We start from the raw sequence: 26,562 nt of genomic DNA on the forward strand, positions 1-26,562 counted from the left end.
AAGGAATGAATGGCAATGAATGAATGATGATGATTGCAATTGCAAATGATTTATGAACTGTGAAGGGCGCTCAGGGCCTTGATGACTGTGGTGGGCTCTCAGGTCCCGAGTGAAAGACAAATTTGGCCGGAGGCCTTGTCCGTGGGTGCCCGACGGCTACCTACGTGAGGCCAGCTGGAAATACATGAACAGTTACATGCATCCCAGTGCCGCAGATAAGAAGTGGCTGTGGCCACCCCCCCCCCCCCCGAAAAGATGAGGCCGCCAAACCATGAATTAATAATAATAAATAATTAACACGCTCCACAGTGGCGCCCTGCCACCTATCCACCAAATACTGAATTTAATGAAAATCAGCAGCTGAGACACGGCTCGTCCCCCAGAGCATGACTGTGCTGGGGGAGAGAGCCCAGCCTCTCCAGCCCGACCACTCACCCCACAGAACTAAATACGAACCGCTCAGCACTCAAGTAAGGAAAAAAACCCTACTTACCCATAAGCGGTCAACTCCCGTTTCGGCCTCCCAGCGCTTGACTGAGCAGTCAAAACAAAAAGAAGCGACATGAAAGAATAACACACAGAGCTTTTATGCGCTTGCTGATGACATATTGGTTAGGGGCAGATTCTCCTTTGCAGAAAAGCAACCAAGTTTACAATTCTTGAAAATGTGGAATGCCCCTTGATTGCGGAAAGGCATGGATGGATAATGTTCTGCTTCAGACTGCAGTACATTTAGAGAAGTTCTGGTTATCTGTAAGGTGAAACAAAATGTACTTTATTGCATTAATATTAGATTGTATTGTACACATTACAATAAGTAATACAGCTACGTTTCATACAGAAATATATTTTTTCTTTCCCGAATAATTTCCACCTGTTTCTTTCATGATATTGTGTATGTGTGTGTGTGTGTGTGTGTGACATTCTCCCTGTGTGTGTGTGCTTGGTTAGCGCTCATCTGTCTGCAACCCCTTCACCTCACCTCTTCCAGAATAATGGAGTTGCCATTGCTAGACAGTAAGACATTTTTGTTTGTTTTGTTAATGGAACAAAGCCAAACATTAAAATCACAATTGTGCTTGCGTGAAATTCAACACTTGCTTATTCAAGCTAAAATACATTTGAATCGGCCTACTGGCTTGATGTTCACTGCAATAAATAATGCTATATACTTTCTACAGACAGTGTTTAGATGCTGTGTTGGCAGGTCATTTATAAATGTGGTCCTGATTGAAAGAAGGCCCATTTGCAATACAAACAATTAACCTTTCTTGAGTGCCTGTGTGATGAATGCCGTACTGAAAATGTCTCTATCTAGTTGGAGGGAAAACTCACCACAATAAAGTGACTTTTTGCAAGCAGAGTTCTGCTTATTTTCTCAGTGGAAACACAGTAAAGAAGAGTTGCTTACACCTTTCATGAGAAGAATTACATGTAATTACAGTATACTTGTAATTACATCATAAATCACGTATGAGAAATCAACCAATCACGGTAAATAATTTCTCAAAATTACAGTAAATCTTGTGCATAGAACAAACAGCACAATTCTAGCAAAATAAATTACAATACTTGTATTGGTATGTTTAATATTAGTTTCTGTTTTTGTGAATTGTAATAAGTTAATACGTTATGTGTAGGGTGTAGACATCATTTCTGACAGTTAGAGCAGCCAGACCAAACTGCACAAGTCACATCATTTACAAAAAAACAGACGCATCCTACCTACATACAACTTATTATCTTATAGTATTTTACAGGGTTTTACTTCTCGTCTGCAGGATTATTACGCCTTTATTACAAAAACATATCAAAGTAATGTTAACAATTGATTCAAAGATTGAGCCAGGGCATGTAATAGATTAATGTGGTGTAGATTGATTATACAGTTTGGCCCAGGATGTTGCGCTCTGGTGTGGGGGTGCCACCCTCAAATCAAGAGGCAATTTCAACTAAGACTGTGTAGTAGAGGACAACTGATGCCCCAGGAAGAGAGATAAAGTTGCAGGACAGAGTGGAGGTGAAGGGAATATTTCTTAGAACATTTTGCGAAAGGTAGGCCCTATCTATTTGATTAATCCAATCGGTTAGTTAATAGATTTAACACTGGGTGCTGAGCCTCCCCCTAAAAACCTTGCATTGCGTGTCAAAATCCGTCAAGTGAACCAAAATGTTACTCACTGTTACCTGATATTGTGCTGATTTGATAATAAACCCAATGGAGTGTTGGACACTACCTCACCCAATCAAGATGCAGTATTGTAGGTCATTATGTGGCCTTTTGGTAAACAAAAGGCCACATCACTGCAAATGCATTAAGGCCATTCATTGCACAATGGATCCGATCCGTCATTTATCATGCATTGCCAGTAATGTCATGTGTTAAGTTCTTTGCACACCTTGGGTTGCCATCTAGCCATTTTTAATGTAATTGTGTGAGAGACCTGTGATGCATCTTAGACAACAACTGCACAGTAATTTTACATGAATAGCAGGTGTCTCCTACAGTGAATCCTCAACGAATACTGTCAATTGTAACACACGTAACATTGGATCAAACAAAATGGATACTCTTAAACAATTCAAAAATGTTCCATACTGTAGTTCCTCTATATCCCTGTGGCTGAGAATATGCATACCCAGTGGGAGAGCCAAGCCCAGCTAGTTTTTTTTTTTTTTTTTTTTTTTACACTTTTGTATAGTAACATTTAGAAACTCAGGTGACTTACCCACTACTACACTAACTCTATGGATGATATTTTATCATCAAAATGAAAAATAAATAAATAAAGATATAAATATTGAAATAAAGAAATCTCTAAATAGATTAATAAATAAAGAAATGAATAAAGAAATACATCTATCTATGTATTTATTTATTTTCGAATATTTATTTATTCATTCATTTGTTTTATTTATTCATCTGTTTATTTATTCGTGTATTTATGTATTCGATAGTTTATTTATTCCTTTATTTATTCATTTGTTTATTTATTAATCTATTTTGAGATTTCTTTCTTTATTTTTATTTATTTATTCATTCATTTGTTTATTTATTTGAACTTTTCCCAATTGCTTTTTACGCCGTTATACCAATATAATGAACCCTTGAGGTCGATGGCCCAGCCTGCGTGGTCTGTCACCTTGGGCACTTGACCAGTAGTAGTTGCTGCAACGAGGCAAACTACCCTCAGTTTCCTCCCTAACCCTGCAAGACCCCAGCAAAGATAAGCATGAGTCACCCTGCACTACTAAATTATGTTTTTTCCTAGATTCTTCCTAGTTTTATACCATTGAAGTTAGTTTACTCGTGTTTAAAAACTTTCCTTCAGCTTGGCTTCAAACCCCCCTCACTTTTCTTGCTCTGCAAATAATATTAATCAAGAACTAGTGAAACAACTGGTCGCAGTATAGGTGGGGAGCCAAGCCCCAATCTGAGAACTGTGGTAAAGAGGACCACTTGTGTTGTTAGCAAGCTCACAGAAGTCAGTAAAGCATGGAACCATTATTGAACATATTATCCCAATGAAATTAGTTGAACACTAGTGACATATACCCATTAAGCAGGGCTGCCCTTGTTAAAGGTTAATGGTTAACCATAACTACGATGTAATGTAAAGCAGTTTAACATTATACAAATACATGGGACTGCATCAATGACAATCAGTAGAAGAGAGTACAGAAGAGCAAGAGGGAAACCTAGCCTGCCCCAATGTGTGAATGAGAGTGTGCACTGGGACCTTACATTTTCATCGCCGTAGGTCACCTACTATCTTCAGGTCTCCTTATTGGGTTACATTGGACAGGCAACATTGCAACTGGGAATTTTAAACTGGGTAGAAAATCTTAAAAAAAAAAAAAAAAAAAAAAGCGCAACGAAAAATCAGTCAAGGCCCGAAAGTACCTCCTTAATGCTATGAGCAAATGTTCTGGACTTTTTTATTTATTTTTTTTGTTCCGTTTTCTAAATGTAACCATGTGCAGCTCAATAGAGAACAAACATTCAACCATCAAGACATCACCAAAAATTATGTAAGGCATAAATGTATCAAAACTGGCCTGTAAGTGCAAAACAACTTTAAGACATGCTCTACCAAAGCAAACATGCCAAAGCATTGAGCTAAAAACAAAATGTACGTCAAAATTAAACCTGTAATGTACAAAACTCAAACATAATATAAAACTGAATGTACTTTACTTTATTATTATTTGTTTATTTAGCAGACGCCTTTATCCAAGGCGACTTACAGAGACTAGGGCGTGTGAACTATGCATCAGCTGCAGAGTCACTTACAATTACGTCTCACCTGAAAGACGGAGCACAAGGAGGTTAAGTGACATGCTCAGGGTCACACAATGAGTCAGTGGCTGAGGTGAGATTTGAACAGGGGACCTCCTGGTTACAAGCCCTTTTCTTTAACCACTGGACCACACAGCCTCCTACATACAGGAATACATGAATATCTGTATAAAGAATCTGCTTTATTACTTCCTACCAAGTTTCATGTGTCAGAAACCATATTTCCCCTCTCAACTGTAATCTCATGAAATGATGGTTTTACCCATCATCTCACTCAAGAATCCAGATTCTTGATCAATTTAAACACCATGTCAGTCAATAGGGGAAGCAACTAGTTTCTTTAACACTAGAAGCCCTGTGGTGGTCATTTTAGCGGTTTTTGGTTTTAAAATGTAATTTTCTCCAGTCGTGTAACACATATGGGGCTGTGCTTTCATGTACCTTTCTGTCTGTATGTATTAAATATTCTCACAAATTATGAAATGCAGGAGTGCAGAAATAAAGGAGATATATTACATTATACCTAAAAGCCCCAGGAGCAGTCACATTGACGGCCACACAGAAAACAATTGTATTTTGATTATACAGAACGGTATTCTACTTTATTATTTGTGTTTACCAGTCCGCAGTGTGTTTAGCTGTAATCAGATTAGTCTCTACTCTCTGCCTGAGTGAATGACTGACAGTCTATTGTTTTCAATCAGCCTTTTGAAGGTTGGCGCCTGCTTGCCACCTGCGTTGCTTTGGTCAGTCAATTAGCATCGGGACTAGTGAAAATAAATACCATATTTTGTTACAACGCAACAAAATATGGAGTTGATGTTTTGGATCAGATGACATGGAAGTATTCCGTGAAAGCTGGCTCCTGATGGTGGTCTGTTCAGGTGTTTTACAATGACCAAGCAGCCATCAACTCCTGGGTACTTTACAAAGAATGCAGAGAAGAATGAAGCTGGCAACCCCGCTGAGAGCCGCAAGAGACGCCAATGCCAGGTTGGTTGGCAAGTGCAATAAAAATAAAACTTCGGACAGCTGTTCCCTGTGCAGAAAGGCGACGTGGAGAAGCGCATTATCTGTGTTGATTGTGAAAAGCCTTAGACTCCAGGTAAAGGAATACCCTTTTGTCGAAAAAAAGAAAAATAAATTACTTTTTTTATAACTTCTTGTGCTGTGCGCTTCTGTAAAATGTTTTTTTTTCTTAGTTTATTTATCTACGTTGTTCAGTTGCTTTTGCTCATGTGTTAATAAACCGATTGCTGTTGAAAAGTTAAAAATGCATTGCCGTGGTTTCAGTTTTATAAATGTATGTTGTAAACCGATGTCTGTTTATTTATTTACATTTTCTTGTTTTGATTTGTAAAATAAATGTTTATATATATATGCTTCGGTTGTTCAGATGTTTGTGACGTACTCAATAAAAAAACAAACTAATTACTTCCAACTGTTTCTCCTTTCGTTATACTATTTACAGTGTTTTGAAAACAGCCGTCACAATGACGGCTGCGGGGCTTCTAGGTATGAGTATATCTCCGGTCCGTCTAGTGTTAATGCCCCCCCCCTCAATTCCGTCCTGCCAATAATATCTGCTAAACCCCTATTTAAACTCGTTTAAACTCGTTTTTCGTTTGCCACTTGCAGCACAGCTGACAAAACGCCCTGACCATTCTACCCTGGAAACTGCTGGACAAAGCTTTCTCGCTCCGAATTCTTGAATGCTGAATTCTCTAACGGCTGTCTGTTTTCGTTTGTATATCTCTACACATACCATGACCGTTGCCATCACTGTCCACCCGCTGGCCATGCAGCGCTACAGACCTCACTTATCGTTTCCATTTCTACCATCTGTGCTTCCCTGTGTGTCGCTTGCATTGTTGCATTTTTCTTTGCTTTGGTTGTGAGAACGCATTCGGCTGGAGCATGCCTGCCACTTCAGCCCTACTGACTGCCCCGGGACGCTTTTCCAGCTCTGCGTTCTTTAAGTTGAGGCTGTTCGTCCTAGTTTGTTTTATATGAGTTTGTTTGAAAGAAGACCTTTTCCAGCTGAATTTTTTAAAGACTAGCCCAACGACAAGATTCTGAAAGCTCTTTGAAAAAGAAATTGCAATCCAAACTGGGAGAGATGGTTTTTCTCCATTTACCATGTAGAATCGAATTCTCGATTGGTGACTGCATTTACCATGTAGAATTATAGAATTACCTTCCTGGATAATCCGCCAATTTTTTTGCTAGAAGCACTCCCTCTTCACAACTAGCCTGTCTGCTTTCCGCAAGCAACCAGGATTTCAGTCTGTCTGCATTGTCATATTTTCTTTAAATTCTCAAATTAATTATCGATACCCGGTTAGTAAAAAGAGACCCAGGTCGGGTCGGGTAATTTAAAACCGGATGGGTATCCAACCTCTAACATATCTTGCCACTATAGGGATATATATATATATATATATATATATATATATAGTAGCAAGGTCACTCTTTGACTGCCAATAAAGAGACTGCACCAATATTGTGGAATAAGCAACCTGGAGTGTTTATTACTTACAAGTGTATTGAACCACCACCAAAACACTATATACACGGAAGTTTGTCCTTGCTTCCTATAAACAAGTCCCAGACTTTGGAGATATTGTAAAAGGAAGTACTATATTCCAGTTCTGTGTCTCACGACTGCCCCTTGTGGTGAGACGCAGATTTGCAGAGAGTGTTGGTTTTCAGGACCACACAATAAGCAAGTCCAAGACTTTGAAACTATGACAAAGGTAAGTGTTGTTTTCTAGTTCCGTGTCTCACGGCTGCCCCTTGAGGTGAGACGTAGGGTTGCAGAATGTATTGTTTTCTAGGCCCACACTGTGCTTCCCCAGATCAACTTCCAACACAGTATAATCCTTCTTGGCCAAGCAGGTAAGTAACAACAGGATTGTACTACTGCTTTATTGAGTCGCTGTGTCTTCTTTGTTAATTATGTCTTTCTTTCTCTTTTCAGTGTCCCGAATAATAAAACACTTTTCCATATAACACTATGCTTTGTATATTCTTGTCTTCTGCACTAACACTAATAAAAATGCACACGTTTACCAACTCAAACAATATAAAAGTGAGGTTCATAGTGGTACTCACAATATTTGCTTTGGTAAATCGCTGGGTTCCATGTTTCTTCTTGTGAGTCCCGTTCCAGTGATTCTCAGTCCAGATTTGCAAGCTTTGTGTCAGACACACCAACACAGTGCTTTGGACAAGTATTATTAAAATCCTTGTCCACAGTTGAATTTTATTTATTTGCTTATTCTTTTCCGTCAGCGCCATCCCCTTGCTAACTAAGCTATTTCAAAAATAATAAATCTAACTCTGTGCTTTATTCTGCACTAATCATTTCCAATTTTATTTATTAATTTTATTTATTTATTTTTTTTATACAGTACGCAGCTCAAGCATGATGTGCAGTATATTCAAAAATAGTTGCAACCTAAATGATAAGAACTTTGGGTTTGCTTTGTTTTTGTATGTATTTGACATTATTTTAAGGGCACTTCTTTATAGGTCCATTTTCATAGAGGATTGAGTGAATGGGATGGGACGTCAGTTAATAAGGTACTGCTACTCAAAATGAGCCAGGCTCCCAGTGGAGCTGCAGTACATGAAAAAGAGATCAGCTGTATAGTGTTGTGCCTTCACAAATGTTTTATTAAAAGTCAACAGTTGAACAGAACAGAGATAAGAGGGCAGAGAAAAAAGATAACACACAGGTAAGGAAATTGATTTGAAAACTCCATCAGTAAATGCAACTGTCTGGACTTGATCTGCAACCATGCTTAAAACAGCATTCATTCAGCCTTTCAATCAAGGGATCCAGAGTAAAGCATTAGAAAATGCCCCAAAGCGATGCCAAATTTAAAAAAAAAAGTAATTGAAGCATAAACTATAAAACTATCACTTTCTTCTGTTTTTTTTTATAGGATCAGAATGCAAAGACATGTTTAACAGAAACACATTAATGATAAACATCTGTGCATTTCAATTATATTTGCCAGTGAACAGCAAAAGCTCTTTTAACCAGAAAGAGATTGTAAAACCAGCTATATTTTATTTTAGTAGTGTATGTTGTTTTTTAACATGTAGGAGGAACAGAGCAACTTATAATGCCGCATTTTTATTTAAGTGGTAGGCGATTTAATGTGCATGCATTATTTTAACTGCATTTAAAAAGAAACATAATATATAAGGGATAAAATAATAGTTTTAGGTTGTAACTATAATGGTGAACTTTTGCAAATAGAATCTGTCCGTTAATCTGCCATACATTAAGGTAACTTGGGATAAACTGGTTTGATAGGGTTAATGACTGCAGTGACGGAAGGATTTGTGCTAGGTATAAATAAATGCTTAAGCTCTTTAGGACCGTATCTGTGGATTAATAGGTTCAACTTAATAATTGAGAACATGAATGGAACCAAGACCTGGACTGGATCTGCTGAAGTTACCTAGGGCTTGAAGTTTTCAGTTTTAACCGATAATAATCGGGGGGGGGGGGGGGGGGGGGACCCTGAAGACCTATTTAGAAGATTCGGTTTTTATTTTTTTAAAGTGATAAACGTGGGTTTTGTGAACATATTTTAAATAATGTCAATCATGCACCACTTTTTTTCTAGATAAAGAAAATGGCTTTCAGAAGGCGGGCAGTGTGCAAAGACACTGCAACTGATCAATCATCAATTTTGTGCTCTACATAATACATGCAATTTGTGTCAATGTGCCAATTGCTTAACAATGGGCTTATCACCCAAACAAACCAGCAACATGGCATCGCCAGTTAGTTACTATGGTGTTATTTAGTGATGTACCGAAAAAGTTATTGTGAATTTAAAACTGCTGTACAGTTGTGCTTCTACTAATCAAATGCATAGTCATGTTTTTCTTGTGTACAACGACTGCAATAACTCTAATTCTTCTTCTTCTTCTTCTTCTTCTTCTTCTTCTTCTTCTTCTTCTTCTTCTTCTTCTTCTTCTTATAGCTAGATAAATATCAAACCTTAATCACAAGTACCATGATCAATGTTTAACCTTAGAAAATGTTTTTAATAACTTCTTGTATACTGAGATTAATTATTGGAACTTGCAGCAGCAGTGTGGAGTAGTGGTTAGGGCTCTGGACTCTTGACCGGAGGGTTGTGGGTTCAATCCCCAGTGGGGGACACTGCTGTTGTACCCTTGAGCAAGGTACTTTACCTAGATTGCTCCAATAAAAAACCCAACTGTATAAATGGGTAATTGTATGTAAAAATAATGTGATAATTGTATAATGTGAAATAATGTATAATGTGATATCTTGTAACAATTGTAAGTCGCCCTGGATAAGGGCGTCTGCTATGAAATAAATAATAAAATAATAATAATTATTACATTACGCTATAGTCATATGAACTGTAATAGATACGCGGGCAGTAATGGGTGTAAAATGAAATCTGTTACTTCTCACAATTCTCAGACTCAAAATGCATGAGTTCTACATTGCCAGAATCCTAATGTGGACATCCTCACTTCAACACAGTATTATTATTATTATTATTTATTTCTTAGCAGACACCCTTATCCAGGGCGACTTACAGTCGTAAACAAAAATACATTTCAAGAATCCAGTACAAGTAATAATACAACACATTAGTCTGGTTACTTTACTGCAAAAAAGCAGGTAAACATGGTTTACAATATACCTTCAAGATGCCCTGTGTTTACCAAGTTCTGTGGATGACATGTTAGAAATGTAGCCAAATATAAAAGTGTGAATTACGTACAAGAGAAAGAAACAAAACAAATGGTCAGATATACTGTATTCACCCTTGCTTCTAGAAAGATCAACAACACCTAATCAAGTTATTCTCAGGATGCAAACAGCAAGCGCTTAAAGAAGTAACCTGAGTGAATTTTATAGGTAGCCTACAGTACTTGCATTTCACTAAGGCCACTTCATGATCAAAGCCTATCGGTTCATTCTTAATTAGCCCTTGTACTTTTTTTCGCCTGTAGAAGGCGCTGTTGGCACATTAAATCTTGAAGACGGGAACAAATTAATCTTGCATACAATTGCAAAATGCAGGCATACATTTAATCAGTCTGAAAGTTTTTTTTTTGTTTTTTTTTTGTTTGCCGTTCAGTTTCATCCTTTTCTGGTGATATAAGACAAAATATTTTTAATGGAACACTAAGATCTACCCTAGTACTGAGATACTGTACGACATGCTGCATACGGTTTGCAGTGTATCTTAAGAGAGAAGAAAGTGAGTCATTTTATATACAAACCTGCATATGCTGATCTTTGTCACGGTTTACATAAAGCAAAAACAAAAAATACAGTGCAGTCCAAACCCACCACGATCAAGACACAATTCTTTAAAGAGATGATCAGAATTCCCTGTTGTGGTTTTAATTAAATGCAATATTTGGTTGCACTCTATTTGGGACATATTCAAACATGTTCATTGTTCCTGTTTAAGAAAAACAATATTGATATTCGAATTGTTCTGTTTGTTTCTCGTCTTGTTCATTTTCAATGCAAGCCTGTGGTGTACCGTGGACAGGATAGGACAAGTAAATTCTTAAATGATCGTGTATTGTTTCTATTGAAAAAAAATATAAACCAATACATCCTATGTTGCCTTGTCACCAATGGCAAAATAATATTGTCGTATAATAATCAGCATTTACGCCTGCCACACAAGTCATCAAAAAACAGAAAGTCCACAGATTCCCCAGGCAACAGTAGCTCTTCTAAGTCTGTATATTCTAGACTGGTATTATGATGCGGTAGCCGTTTCCTCTGCTCTAAGTATTAGGAATCTCTGTTTGAAATCTCTGATTGGCCATGACGCCTGTAATTCACCTTTGCAGACAAGCAGTTGCATTCAGGTCGAGGACCTGCACTTCGGCTGGTGGTATATAGTACCGTAGTTACAAGTCTTGATGTAGGACATTTATTTAAAATAAAATACTACTACGACTATTTCCATTTGGCAAAAAAAAGATAATGTACTACTACGACTACAGTACTACTACAACTATTATTATTTATTTATTTATTTATTTATTTATTTATTTATTTATTTATGCATTTATTTCTTAGCAGACGCCCTTGTCCAGGGCGACTTACCGTCGTAAAAAAAATACATTTCAAGAACCACAGTACAAGTAATAATAAAATTAAGAGCAAGTTATTATTGTTATTATTATTAATAATACTAACAATAGCAATAATAATAATAATAATAATAATAATAATAATAATAATAATAATACCTTTATATATATATATATATATATATATATATATATATATATATATATATATATATATATATCAAGTTCCATTTTATGGCAATGCTTGATTGGTTTTAAAAGGGAGAAACTGTAAGGCTGTGGTGCCATTTAAGATGCAAAAGAAATTCGGCAGACGTATCCTGCATATACAACAATAGGCGTGCCTTGGTGCTATGATGACTCAGAGCCGGAACTGCACGCAGAAAACCCCAGTATATAAACTACTGAGAGAGTTTAACACGCAGATCTGCAAAAGCTCTAGAGACCTTGGAAGACTGATGAGGAATATTTAACGGTGCAGAGCAGAATAGCAAAGAGCAGTTTTTTTGAGAAATAAAATCCTAACTTAAAAAAGGTTACAACGAGCACGCACTTGCAAATGAAATATATTACGTCAAATTTAATCACTGCTTGAAAACGAATAAGTGGTCAATGTTAATTCTTAAATCTTTTTTTCTTTTTAAAGGAGACCAACAACAAAACAATTTAGAAGAGACTATCTTGCTTATATATCCAGGTTAAGAAAAAGTCAACACAGGTTTGCTATTTTATATTATAGTTTTGTTGTTGTTGTTGTTGTTTGTTTAACATGGCAGATGATGAACAAGCCAGCGTTAGTACTAGTGGTAAGAGTCTTGGTACGGAGAGCAGCAATTTAAACGTGTTGAACTGGGAGCAAGTGCAGCGCCTGGATAAGATATTGACCGAGACAATCCCCATTCACGGACGAGGAAATTTCCCTACTTTGGAAATGAAACCTCGGGACATAGTGAAAGTTGTGAGGAGCAGGCTGGAAGAACACAAAATAAACGTTAGAGGTGTGAGGTTAAACGGGTCTGCAGCAAGCCACGTACTTCACGAAGACAGTGGCTTGGGGTACAAGGACCTGGATCTCATTTTCTGTGCAGACCTTAAAGGCGAAGCGGAATTTCGGACTGTCAAGGATATTGTTCTAGACTGTCTCTTGGATTTCTTGCCAGACGGGGTAAATAAGCAGAGAATTACACCTCTAACCCTAAAGGTAAGTAGTGAAACGTAGTTATTTTTAAACTTTTTCTTGTTTGGACTATAAAAACAACAACAGAGATATTGTACAGTATTATGTTCTCACTCTCATGAGGATAAAACAAGTTGTATATGTATTTAAATATGTTAACTAATAGTTGTAGTTTGTGTAATACACTATTACAAATATTCCGTGGGATCCACCTAATTGTGTTTTAGGGTAGTAAGGGATTGTGGTGCAGACTATGTAATGTACTACATCTTTAAGCAACAACAACAACACATAGAAATCTCTTAGTTTTAAAACATTTGAAGATATTGTAAATACAGCTGCTTGCTACTAGTACAATGCAGAACATTTAGCTCCAAACAAAACCGTTAAATTAATTATTTTTCTTTAAAAAAAGAGTAAACTATTTATACTCAAACATTTTTTAATTATGTTTGCTGTATGCATTGTATTAAACACAGCACGAGTGATGTGAGGCTGCTTGAACATTTATGTTTAATATATCATTGTTTTTTTCTATATATTTAAAGGAAGCTTATGTGCAGAAAATGGTGAAAGTCTGCAATGATTCAGACCGGTGGAGCCTCATATCATTGTCCAACAACAGTGGCAAAAATGTGGAGCTGAAGTTTATGGATTCCCTAAAACGCCAATTTGAATTCAGCGTAGACTCTTTCCAAATCAAACTCGACTCTTTACTGCTTTTTTACGAATGCTCTGAAAACCCCATGACGGAAACCTTTCACCCCACCATCATCGGCGAGAGCGTCTACGGAGACTTCCAGGCAGCCTTTGACCACCTGTGTAACAAAATCATTTCCACCAGGAACCCAGAAGAGATCCGGGGAGGTGGGCTTCTCAAGTACTGCAACCTGCTGGTCAGGGGCTTCAGGGCAGTTTCAGAGCCTGAAATCAAGTCTCTCCAGCGGTACATGTGCTCCAGGTTCTTCATTGACTTCTCAGATATCTGCGAACAGCAGCGAAAGCTGGAAGCTTACCTACAGAACCACTTTGTGGGACTGGAGGACCGCAAGTATGACTATTTAATGACGCTTCACGGGGTTGTGGATGAGAGTACAGTGTGCTTAATGGGGCACGAGAGGAGACAGACCCTCAACCTTATTACCATGCTAGCCATCAGCGTCCTGGCAGAGCAGAACATCATCCCAAATGTGGCAAATGTAACCTGCTATTACCAGCCGGCCCCATATGTGGCAGATGCCAATTTCAGTAATTACTACATTGCCCAAGTTCAGCCTGTGTTCACCTGCCAGAAACACACTTACTCTAACTGGTTGCCCTGCAAGTGAAACAAAAAGGGAATTGTCCTATTTATGTAGAAAAGGGGTTGAACCAGTTCAGGATGTTGTGTTTTGATGGATTACTGATCTGCTCTAGTATTCACACTTGGTAAACCTGACATATTATATTGGAGCAAGATCTAAAGAATAGGGAAATTGGAATCGTCTACAGAGAGATCTGTCATTATAAGCATGTAAGCTTCAGATTTCCCTGCCGAAAAGGAAAAGGGAAAGCTTCAATGACAATATGGGATTGCTGTAAAACTCCCATAGCCACTATGCTGGGAAGCCTAATACTATTCAGTGAGATTGGGAAGATCATGACATGTTTTTCCATGATGCTATTCAGATCTGTCCAAGCTAAATGCGATGTCTAGTCTAGATCTCTTCATTTGGGATTTGCAGGCACTGTGTATTGGTAGATCATAAAGGCGGGAAGTGAATGTTCTTGCTTTAATAGAATGTGTGGTTTAGAAGAAACAGATCCAAGGCATAAAGATAGCATCTAAAATTGCTAATATGATCTAAGGCTCCCAGTGTACACAATTCTCAGTCCGAAATTGTAGGGAGACAAAAAAAAAAAAAAAAAGCCTGAAGTGTGCTTACAGACCAAAGATTTTTTCATTTTAAAAACCCAAGTTTAAAAAAAAAAAATAGTACTATATTTGTATATGTTAACGTGAATTAAAGTGCCTAATACCTATGGCAGGTGGAAAATAAAAGTAAAAAAAAAAAAATAAAAATAAAATTGTTTTGTGGCTTTCCCAATGTTTTACTTTATCAAGGACACAAGACAAAACAACTATAAAGCTTGTGAATGTGTACTGTATGTAGAAAAGACCACAATTGTCATGGCGAATACTTGTACAAAATGACATGTGCTGTTTGTGTTCATGTTTGTTGAGTTTATAATACACCCTCAGAATCTGTAGCACTTAGCCAGAGTTTTGTAATAGAGTGCCGTGCGTGTTCTTGTTTTAAACCAGATGTCTTAAGACTTTGGACACTTCTGCAGATATTTGTAAAGCTGCAGCTAAACTAGAAAATCCCAGTTGAATTTGAAAAGGAATGTATTTTGCAACCGGAAAATTACAGCTAATAAGTTGATCGAGTGAGCCCTAATCTTTTGATTAAATGGGTAATCATTTTTATAAGCCTGTTTCGTTCTTATAACATATTAATTAAACTTGATCAAATACTTGATTTTGAAACCTGGAATATTTTGAAAATGTTTTTGTAAAAAAAAAAAAAGTAATAAAAATGACATTCCAGATGATACCTGCAGTTCATGCTGCAATATTACTTTGGGTACTGTATATTTTATTTCATTGATTTGCATTTGATTCTTCAGCCCTATTAAAAAATGTTTATTGACAATTTCTCTCAGGTCAGTTGTTCATATATATTGGTATACAACTGCACACGTTTTTTTTTTATTTTTTATTGATGCGAAACTGAGAATCGCACATGAAATAGATTATGCTGATTAGAATTTGAAACCCTTAAAGCTAACCCATAACAGGTAACACATGCATTTCACACTGATTAAAGAAAAAAAGGCTGTTAAAATACACAAGAGCAGTGTTTTATTCCACCACATTATCAAGATGACTTGGGTAGATCCTACTCTTGTTTACTTTAGCACCTTGCCTGTGAATTCTACAGGGTCTGTCAAAGCTATTGAAACGCCTCTCATTTTGTTTACCAAGATAGACACTCTCATCCCGTGTTCAGTGTTAGGCAACCTTGATTAATTGTGAGAAGGAATCCGTTTGCTTCCTGAAGCCAATTCCTTTTAGGCTGCAGCTCAGAACTGAGGCATACTTGTCAAGACTCTTAGCGCTGCTGTGGCTGCTTTGAGGCCTCAGAACGGAAGCAAAGGGAGGGCTGGGGAAATAGGATCAGCTGGGGATGGGGTATGTCTTTTCTTACCACAACTATTTGTAGTAAATATGAGTCATTCTCTCACAGAAGACACTATAATCTGCAGAACCACGAAAACGCTTAAAGTAAATGCATGCATCTATATTTTTCATGTGAAGATATTTTCCATATATTTTACTTTGTGTAAAAAAAAAAAAAAAAGTGGATTTCTTAAATACGTTTTCATGCAATAATTAATGCAAGGAACAGAGTCAATTATATTTTTTAGACATAATGGTCGCTTTAGAAAGATTATTCGAATGTGGTGCAGCAAATTTACAGATAGCAATTACCACATGGAATTTTAGGAATGAAAAGTAGGGATATCACCTGCTTTCAGTCATTTTTTATTTTTTGCACTCAAGGTCTTAAACGAGCCATTCGTTTTATGTCTGAAATGTTCAGAACTATATGTTTTTATTGTTAAGATATAACCTTACACTTGCAAATTTGGTGCTACGTCGTGAAGCAGTACTGTCTTTTTTATCAGTGTACAAATGTTGAAAGTTGGTAATTGCGTTTTTTAAAGCACTGAATATGGTTTATGTCAACCTAAAATTTGCCTTTAAGAAAATGTTAATTATTATTATAGTGAATTCAACTGAAAATACGCAGCCCAAGAACAGACATGTCAAACTGGTGTCATGGGTCAAAGGGTTACATGCAAATTCAAATTCTGTATAGAGGACATTGCACTGGGGATTTTCATACATCTAAGTTTGACTCGCTCACGAAAATTACACTGTTGCCAGTGCAGTATGCTCACCCTTCCATCATTGGTTTACTTTCTTTTGTGTGTTAAGTGTTTTCTTGATATATTATTTTATTTTTACACTGCTGACAATATTTCCTATGACATGTGTTATGGTCTTATTTTAAATAACCCATGGTTGTGAGGTTACTGCTTCTAATAAAGAGTGATGATTTGTTCTGTCATTTGTATGACCCTAATGAGCATGGAATAATAAAAAAATAACTACAAAATAACAATAATAATAATATGTTTTTAAAAAATTGAAAGCCTTTGCATTCATTTGGAATTGAAATTGAAATGATGGTCTGTTGCTGGGGGAGGATATAGTTGTGTAACAGATGTTTCTTAAAAGCTGATGTTACTATATTTCAAACCATAATTGAGCATAATCCTAATGTCTTAGATGTTGCACAGTTTTGCTGGTTTTAAACCAGTGACCAATACATTGAATAACCCTGCTGGTAAAACACAAGGGTCTTATGTATTGCTGTAACATATCTACTGCAAGTCTAGGGCTATTGCCTTTACATCATTGAAAAGCTTAAAGAAATTTCAATTTGAAATCCTTTAGATTCCTGCTTGTTAATTGTATTATGTTTACATTACCAAATAAAATGTTTCTGCTAAAAGCTGCAGCATGTTGTGTAGAAAAAAAAAGCTTGTATATTAGTTAAGAGGTCAGGGTGTACTTGGGGTACGTGTTGTTGATTACATAAAAAAAAAAGAAAAAAAAGGATATATTGTATAGTGGTTCAATATGTTGTCATTTTTTGTTGTTGAAAAATATACATCTCATTACTTCAGTTTTGTTTATGTTTTTACTATCTTCATTAATCACTACTCTCTAAGTCAACCTATTACTGAAGCAAACTACCCTGGCTTGCTTTGCATGAGTTGAGTGGACTGACTGAGGTCTTTAGTCACTTAACAGCTTTACATATTTCTGTTATTAGTAAAAGCAACAGATTGTGAATTTTGTTTGCACCATCCAACATTTGGATTTTTTTTTTTTGTAAATAAAAGGAAGTTATTTTTTTCTATTGATCAGCGTCTGGTGTCCTGTGTCTGAAATTTATTCTGATGAATCCTGAATCACCGTCATTTGCAAGATTCAAGCACTTTTAATATAAACATGGACATTCAGCAAGTTTCTGATTGAGTCCTAATAAATGGACAAAATCAAGCATTTGCTTGCCAGCCTCAGCTGGTTCAGTCGAGAAAAAACATGCTGGCTTCTGCCAAAAATATTTGTCTGTTTATTGAGTGTGAGGTTTGCATGATTCGAAAAAAAAAAAAACTTTGATGCTAATGTCCCGTACATGCCTTTGCCTGCTCAACAAATTTAAACAGAATGTATGTATTATAGTGTACAAAAAAACCCCATTGAATTAATCTTAGCAAAATTAAGGTGTGGACCCGAACCACTCAAAAAAGCGGTTTAAAAGAAAGCTTTCTTCTAGATCCAGTCATGGTTAACTTGCCAGTTATCTACAGTCAGCTCTATTCACATTTATTTAAATTGCAATGTTTGCACGAAACCACCTATGATATTAAAAGTGTAATCTAGAATTATTATCAAGCACCAGCCCACACAGAAGAAATTAAATGTAATTAAATGTCTGGACTTTTTCAAATAGAACTGGAACTAAAATAAAAACGTTTGAACTGTTGACGTTGGATTAACTAGAGTAATGAAGTGGAGTTAAGAGTTGGACCATTGCATTCACTGCAGCCTCTTGGATTTCAAAAGGGCACATACATACATACATATTGTAGTATTTTCTTTTTTTAACTGAAAAACATTGTACATTGTTGTTCAACCTACTGCAGATGTCATCCTTTTCCAAAGAATTTGGGAAATGTGCAGTATACTATACCAGGCACTGCAGATACATCCAGGAAAATAACTTTGCCTAAAACAGCGCAAGTAGCTGTTGGTCCAGTTCGGCTCGATGCCATTGCCATCGTTTAATTTTGAGAGATATACTACAGTGTAAACCCAGTGGTGGTCCAATGTCGTAAAAAAAAACATTTTTTGTACTATCCATTTACATTTACCAGAATTTGATTCCACCCCCCACCCCCCCCCCCCCCCCCACCCCCATAGAGATGATTAAATTATTAAATTAATTATATATTTTTTGCTGGGACTGTTGTGTCCAGTGATATTTTGAAATATGCGACCAACTACAGTAATAATGTGGTGTTACATTTTAATTTTTTTTTTTGTTATTTTATTTTTGTACTAGCAGGTTACCTTTACCAGAATTACATTCGTTCCCCCATAGATTTATTATTAAATTAATAGTTAATCATAATTTCCAGTCCACATTGACATCAAGCTCAGCTGCCACCAACGACAGGAGTAAATACAATGGATTGTGCTATTTTCTTAAATTATGGGGGAGTTGAGTTATGTTTCCAGTGAATTTGAATACAAATATATAGGGATTTCTTGAGGACTATGGATCCTATTTTTCTCTACCACAACGATACTTGAGCATCTTAGTTGTATTAAACTGTTAGTCCCCCGTCGCCACTTTTCACAGAATGAGACTGTCCCATGAGGTTGGTCCTGTACTCATGCGATGTTCGAGCTGAGGTTTCAAAAATTCGCTATCATCAGGTTTTTCGAATGATCAGTCAAGCAGAACTATTTGTAGGGATTCTGATCTCACATTGACTTTACCCTTTTCTCATTAAAAAATAAAACCTACTACAATAATAATAATAAATAAATTTCCCAGTGCTGCTGGGCAATGTCCCACCTTCCTGACTTGTATCTATCATTGATTCATTCTCAATACTTTAAACCAGTACCAACTACTGAGTGACAGCACATTCTTACATTTCTATTGGACACTCCGCTTGCAAGATTTAAAACGAGATTACAATCAGGATGGAGGCTTGTTAGCGGGATTTAAAGCTGTATTACAGTTAAAATACAGAGGATTTAAAACAGAATTGTGGCGAAATGTACAAAAATGCCTACACACAAAAACCCCAGAAGAATGTGCCCGTGACCATAGGGATTTCGTTGTGGAAGACAGCAATGGAAAGAAGGTACAACTTAAGTGTGCAAGTACTGTCGAGTTACTACTATACATATTTAAAAAAAAAAAAACGCTCATTTGGAAAGTAACCGAAAACACTAATTCAATGCAGTATATCAAAAACGAAAGCCCTGAAAAAAAACGATTTACATAAAACTCGAAAATAGCTAAAAATAAGCACCGAAAAATACAATTAATAAAACCCGAAAAAAGAAAAGCCCTATCTGGTAAGTAATATTTTCCAAATTCTTTGAAAACCTTGTTGGAAATTGTGGTAACTGAAGACAGAATGTTATTAATGTTAGTATGTTTAGTAGCCTGCATGTACTCGAGCTATCAGCGCAAGATTATTGAAAAAAAAAAAAACGTTGGTTAAGCGAAGCAACAATAATATTACATATTGTGCCTTATTACTTGTTTTTCTCGATCAATTTTGCTACAATATATATATATATATATATATATATAATTTCACATTTGCTAAGATTTTAGTCATGTTTTATTATTTCAGCTGTTTTATCGCCCATCACGGCCTAGCGCATTGCGAAGCCTGCAACTAAATTTCGCCTTTCCCTTGAGTCTCGGCTCCGCTTCGTATTGTATTTGTGTTTATTTAGCAGATGCCTTTATCCAAGGCGACTTACAGAGACTAGGGTGTGTGTGAACTATGCATCAGCTGCAGAGTCACTTACAACAACGTCTCACCCGAAAGATGGCGCACAAGGATGTGAAGTGACTTGCTCAGGGTCACACAATGAGTCAGTGGCTGAGCCGAGATTTGAACCGGGGACCTCCTGGTTACAAGCCCATTTCTTTAACCACTGGACCACACAGCTTCGTGCCTCCAACCCACCCACAACCGTATAAAGTGGCGGCGCATAGGGTGGGGTCACGTGCCCCCCCACCTCAAGATTTCTGCGTTACAGTGAAAAAAAAGTGCTGAAAATATATATATATTTTTGGTGGCCTCAATACGCTTCAATCAATACCGCTTTCAATTAGTATACACGTGAACCGCCACTCACAACTGACGAATGACATGCTTGCGGTCTGCCAAAGCGCGCATTTCAAATTGCTGTTTGTGATTGGGCTATTTACTGTCATTCGTGAGAGGTTCAACCTTGAACTCTTCTGATTGGACAATGCACACAGCTTTTACACTTTACAGTCCATACGGACCCGCAGCGTGATGTAACACTAAGTGAGAGACGTGAAGTATGGCCTGACAGGGGTTGGGGAAAGGAAAAAATAATTAAAAAAATTAGCTATTTGTTTTGGTCACGCTAATTTGTCTAAACGGCAGAAAACTTTATGAACCGCCTGAAGACAACAAGCTAACAGCTACCACCGGCAGTCCTGCGCCAGTCAAACGGTAATTAAATTAAAGTTACCATTTCCATCCCCTCCCGAAAAAAAAGAAATCCTGGCTATGCCACTGCTGCCAGGGTTTATTATTTAAAAATACAAATATATATTTTTATGTTTTTTGTAAGTGGGTAGAAAATATGTGTGGTCGAGTGGTTAAAGAAACGGGCTTGTAACCAGAAAGTCCCCGGTTCAAATCCCACCTCAACCACTGACTCATTGTGTGACCCTGAGCAAGTCACTTCACCTCCTTGTGCTCCGTCTTTCGGGTGAGATGTAGTTGTAAGTGACTCTGCAGCTGATGCATAGTTCACACACCCTAGTCTCTGTAAGTCGCCTTGGATAAAGGCGTCTGCTAAATAAACAAATAATAATAATAATAATAATAATAATATGTAAGTGTGTAGTTTATTTCAAACTTTCAAAGCGTGTCTAAGACCCTTCACTGTTATATTTGTTCTCGTGTGAGACTTCAGTCAGCGAAAATGTGTGCTAAAAGCAGAGTGAATTTGATGTAGCCCTGTTAAAATGGCAAAAAGACAGCTACGTTTGGAGTTTTTCTACAACAAAAAGCTAAACCACCATCAACAGAAACCAAATCTGACTCTTCTGTAGTTCAGAATGTTATCAGCACGAGAGTGTGACGATACTTCCATTTCAAACGCTCAGGTTAGTGCAGATGCAGCTGTCGATAAGAGACCCTTGCCTGTAAAGTGTTGTTTGCAGCTCTCTTGATTGTGACAACGCCCAAATAATAACATTGTGTTTTTTTTCATAACTCATACAATAAAACTTTATTCAGAGTTCACCCACAATTTATAGAAGTACTGTTGTGAGGCATTCAGTTTCTAGATGTGAGCTTCACAGTCAAGGAATGACATTTATTTCATAGGCAAATCTCATGAAGTACCTTTAAGTAATGCATTCCATTATCTTTTCAGTGTTGCTGTGTGGGATGATCCCCCTAATTTCTTTTATTAGGTGTTTACTGCACAAAACACAATTTGGTAGTTAAATTTAGGACACTGCTAAGCTTTGAAGTCAAGCACAATTAACATATTTATGCAAGATGGTTGTATAGTGTGGTATATTCGATATTTTAATTATTGTTTTCCTAATCATTTTAAAACTCAAATTTTCAGCTTACGTTCTACGTTGTTCCACACTGGATGGATGGACAGCAGTGGAGTCCTCTAAACTGAAAAAAGATTTGTAAGCCGTCTAAGAATGTACCCATCAAAAACAAGATACCAGCAATAAGTAATGCCTGTTTGAGTCTTGTACACCTGTCCGATTATGACCGTTTATGATAGCAGTTAACAGGCCAATGGTTGTTGGTTAAAATCCTTAAACAAGGCTTTTTACCCCCTTTTAATTCTAAACTGAACAAGGGACAACAAGATTTTAAGGACAGACAAGTTTTGCCGTTATACTTTGCCCGTCGGACAAGTAGTTTTTATTTATTTATTTTTCCTATTTTCGCTCTGTTGCTAGAAAGGCACCCCCCCCGCCCCCATTACGTCTGATTGGCTAGAAGCTAATGGAAGAAGCTGATCTTCTGTTGGTTACAAAGAAACCCAGAAATGGCTGCCTGAGAGTGAGAGCCTTTGTCAAGATACACACTAATCTTTTACACTTAAGGTATTATTTACATTTTTTTGTAAATGAGCATGTTATACTTTTGAGGGGGGTTTTTTGTACCTGTAAAAGAGTGAGTGCACAGTAGTAAGGAAAAGAGAGAGTGAAGAAAGGCGAGAGTCGGGTGGTTAAGACATTGCGTGTAGTAATGTTAATATTATATTTAATATTAAAATGTCCACAGTTAAAAATTTAATGAAGTCAGTTTCACAAAATGACAGCTGATACCAACTAAACGGAGTAAAATAAAACTGAATATCTGACAACTGTATCTGACCGAAGTTACAGAAAATGACTGGTACTACAAATAAAATACCAAATCAGCATCTTGTTTAAAATAGCAAACTGGTTCGTAGTGCAAACGACGATAAGACAAGACTCCTTGATGTCTTCAGTATCTTCCATGACAGCAGGTATTTTGACAGGTGTTTTCTTTGATTTTGGTGGTGCAGTGATAAGTGGTTAGCACAGGTGCAGTGATTTGCCTTTGTTCCTAAGTAGTTCCTAGTCATGACATTGTGGTTGATATTGTAACAGCTTGGAACACTGATGGATCAATCAGCATGCAGCATTCTAACAATCTGTTTTTATAATTATAAGTATAGTACTATTGTATGTCTCTACCATGTATGAATAAATACATGAATTTTTTTCTCAGGGCAACAGCCCCCTCAGGCAAAAAATCTGTCATAGTGTAATAATGGGACAGTCTGGAACGAATTACCATCTATTCTGATGCATAACCACTTGTAAGTTTTCTTTATTACTGTCACAGGGATCCCATACAATCCTTGCTGTGCAGCATATCAAAAACTTTATGGTGTCATGTGGGGTCTTATTATCTGTAACACAGGAAGTGAAATTATTGTGTTGTGACAAGATACATTCAATTTGGGATTCGCCCAAAACGATAAGAAGCCAATCGTAAATATATTGTAATGATACAGTGTGACGGGGTACACCCCGCCCCTGTGCAGTGACTCAAGGAGAGCCGCACCAGTCCCCAGTGACTGAAGGAGAGCCGCACCAGTCCCCAGCGACTGAAGAGCCACACCTGTCTCCAGTGATAGAAGGAGACTACTTGCTGCTCCCGCCTTTGCCACCAGGGGGAGACTGCCTGCTGCGCCCACCTTCACCACCAGGGGGAGACTGCTTGCTGCTCCTGCCTTCGCCACCAGGGGGAGACTGACCGCTGCTCCCGCCTCCGCCGCCAGGGGAAGACTACTTCCTGCTCCCGCCTCTGCCCCCAGGGGAAGACCTGCTGCTCCTGCCTCCACTGCTAGAGGGAGATTACCTGCAGCTCCAGTTTTTACGCTTCTGGAGTGCCTTGCACAGCTGTCAGCATTTATGCTGCCTGCATTGCAATGGGCAGCATTGTCGCTGCCACAGTTGCCTCTGCCTCTGCCTCTGGTCCCGGACTACCTCAGAGACTTTGGGGATTTTAAGGGGGGATGTGTGTGTCCTACACACGGGGGGGGGGGGGGGGTCTGACGTCACCACGTAAGCCATCCGGTTCACATACAGGAATCAAGAAAATGTTTAGCATTTTGCATATTACATATTGTGGTAACTTAGAACTTATCATTTCTGCATTATTTACAAGTTTCATGGTGCTATTCAAGCAAACTTCCAGTTAAAGGGGAACCTAATTGCATACCAGTGCATTAGAAAAATGAGCAAACAGGGAAATCTTCCCCTAAAGCATGAATTAATCTTTTTAGATGGTCAAATTAAATCCCTTCATTTTGGACACTACTATAATTATTTAACCATGAACATTTTCAGTAATTGACAAAAAGCATTTTACAGACAGCATGTAATTAGTTTCTGTTGACAGTCTAAACAGGTGTGAGACAAAAGATCAATACAATTCCCTAAGGCTACTGTCAACATTAATTCAAAATAGAAGGCTGCTGTTCACTTATGAGAAAGTGCTTAGCTGAAATACCTATTGGCTGCAAAATACATCTTCAAATAAACTGCCTCATGAAGAGAATTATATTTAGAGAGCTGATCAATATGGCTGAGTAAGCACAATTCAGCAGTCCAACACTGAGAAAGAAGAGACATTTTTGTGCATTCAAAGCATCTTTATCCAGTCTTTTATATATATATATATATATAAAATGTCATGTTTGTGGGACGAAACTGACAACCAAACAATGCAAAGGTGCTTCAGAAACTAATACAAATTGTATTTAGTTGTTTAGTTCCTGATAATTTGTATTCTAGTATCACCTACTACAAATGAAGCTTGGATCATACATGACATAACACCTGCACTATATTCAAAACAACATATATTGAAAAACTTCTTCTGTGCACATGCTAATATTTGGTTCATATTGAAAGATGGTATTTGGGATAGGTCTGGCTTTAATAGGCACATTTTACAGAACACCATTTTACAGAACACTGCAATGTTTACAAGAAATGCATTACTTTACCTTTGTCCCATGTTATACCTGTAAATATATTACTGACTCTTGGAATTTTTCATGGGTCATTAATCAACTGGGCAATACATTTCTCATTTACTCGGGTGTGTTCGCCAGGAGAAAAAACAAATGTCTTCTAAGATCACAGTGTATTCAGATCACGCTCCCTCCTGCAACAATGCTGGTGTTCTGTTCTCCTGACGAACGTTCCAAGTAAAAGTTGAAAAAATGTAACTCCCTAGTTGATTCATCAATGATTTGTGAAATAAAAACAAAAATCTAAACAATTGGTAATATGCTGAAAACAAAATGCTGCGATATGGACAAAACAGGATAAAGCAAAGGTAAAGTAATGTGTTTCTGCAACCCTTAAGTAGCTAATATTATAACAAATGTTCATTTTGTTTGCCCTATATCCTTGTCTATATTATTGTTCTATGTCCTCCTAGATTTGAGCTTATTCTGTTCTAACAGGCACTTCTACACAAAAATCATGAGTTCCCTGTACACATTTGAAGCGCCTTGCACAAAAGGTCAAACGACTGAATAGCATTGTCTACATCAAGTTCATCTAGTAATGCAAGGCAGCTGAAAGCAGTTCCAAAGATGACAGCTTATCATATGGTTGTCTGATGCTAGTACTGTAACTATAGGGGATAACACATCAAATATATTATTTGTATCCATTGTCACTTTAGGGTAGCCCCTAATTAAATGCAGGTCTGTTTACAAGTCCCTGTGGCAGGTAATCATCACATACAAAGCCCCTCATTCATTCACGTGTAGATACATCATGAGATGCTGTGACAGAGAGCGAATGAATCCAAGTCAATCTCCCTCCTGACCTGTGAGGGTGCTATGCAACAGGAACAGTGTGCCTCGTACTAGATGGTTGGGCAGTTCATTTCAGGGTCAGTCAGAAGCCGGCCATCCAGGAAGGGAGCGGAGTCACGGTACCAGAAGTCATCACCCGAGTACAGTAAGCGATGTGTCAATCATGGATTGGAGAAGGCGTGATTGAACTAGCTATCGGAGGGGGTGTGACTAAGGGTATTTTAGGGGACGTGATGCCGTAATCTGTTCCTTTTGATGTGGTTACTGAAAGGACCCATTAAGGAAACGGAAGTAATTGTCGTGAGTATTTTGTGTTTTGTTTGTTTGATGTGCTAACTGTTTGTCATTTATATTTGTTAGATGGCTAAGCACTAGCTGGGAGCTGTCGCTACAAGCCAGCACTAAACCCAGACTACACTACAGCACTGTTTCACAAACTATTTGTCGTTCACCACACCTGCACAAGAGCACTCACTAACGGGACTGAAACCCTTGTTTTGCACGGAGCGATACACATTGCTGTGTAGTGCCCGTGCTTATTATGTGTTATTGACACGCAACCCAGTGAAATAAAGGAGCTGTTTTATTGAACTTTCACAGTCTTGTGTGTGTTATTCCTGAGCACTGCACCAACAA

General features: G+C 37.5%; 1 protein-coding gene across 1 annotated transcript; it reads left to right on the top strand.

The window, feature by feature from the left end:
* Positions 1-11,801: 11,801 nt before the first annotated feature.
* On the top strand, positions 11,802-17,642 carry LOC117402447 (terminal nucleotidyltransferase 5A-like). Its single transcript, XM_059024607.1, has 2 exons — positions 11,802-12,626; positions 13,151-17,642. The coding sequence occupies exons 1-2, from the start codon at positions 12,195-12,197 to the stop codon at positions 13,928-13,930; spliced, it is 1,212 nt and encodes a 403-aa protein (XP_058880590.1). The 5' UTR covers positions 11,802-12,194; the 3' UTR covers positions 13,931-17,642.
* The last annotated feature ends 8,920 nt before the right edge of the window (positions 17,643-26,562 follow it).

Source organism: Acipenser ruthenus, chromosome 5 (assembly GCF_902713425.1).
Source record: "Acipenser ruthenus chromosome 5, fAciRut3.2 maternal haplotype, whole genome shotgun sequence".
Classification (NCBI taxonomy): Eukaryota; Metazoa; Chordata; class Actinopteri; order Acipenseriformes; family Acipenseridae; genus Acipenser; species Acipenser ruthenus.

What these genes read in the sequence shown, in the direction of transcription:
- LOC117402447 (XM_059024607.1), top strand. Translation starts at nt 12,195, where the DNA reads ATGGCAGATGATGAACAAGCCAGCGTTAGTACTAGTGGTAAGAGTCTT. An exon ending in TTACACCTCTAACCCTAAAG is followed by an intron (nt 12,627 to 13,150) that starts GTAAGTAGTGAA and finishes ATATATTTAAAG; the next exon opens with GAAGCTTATGTGCAGAAAAT.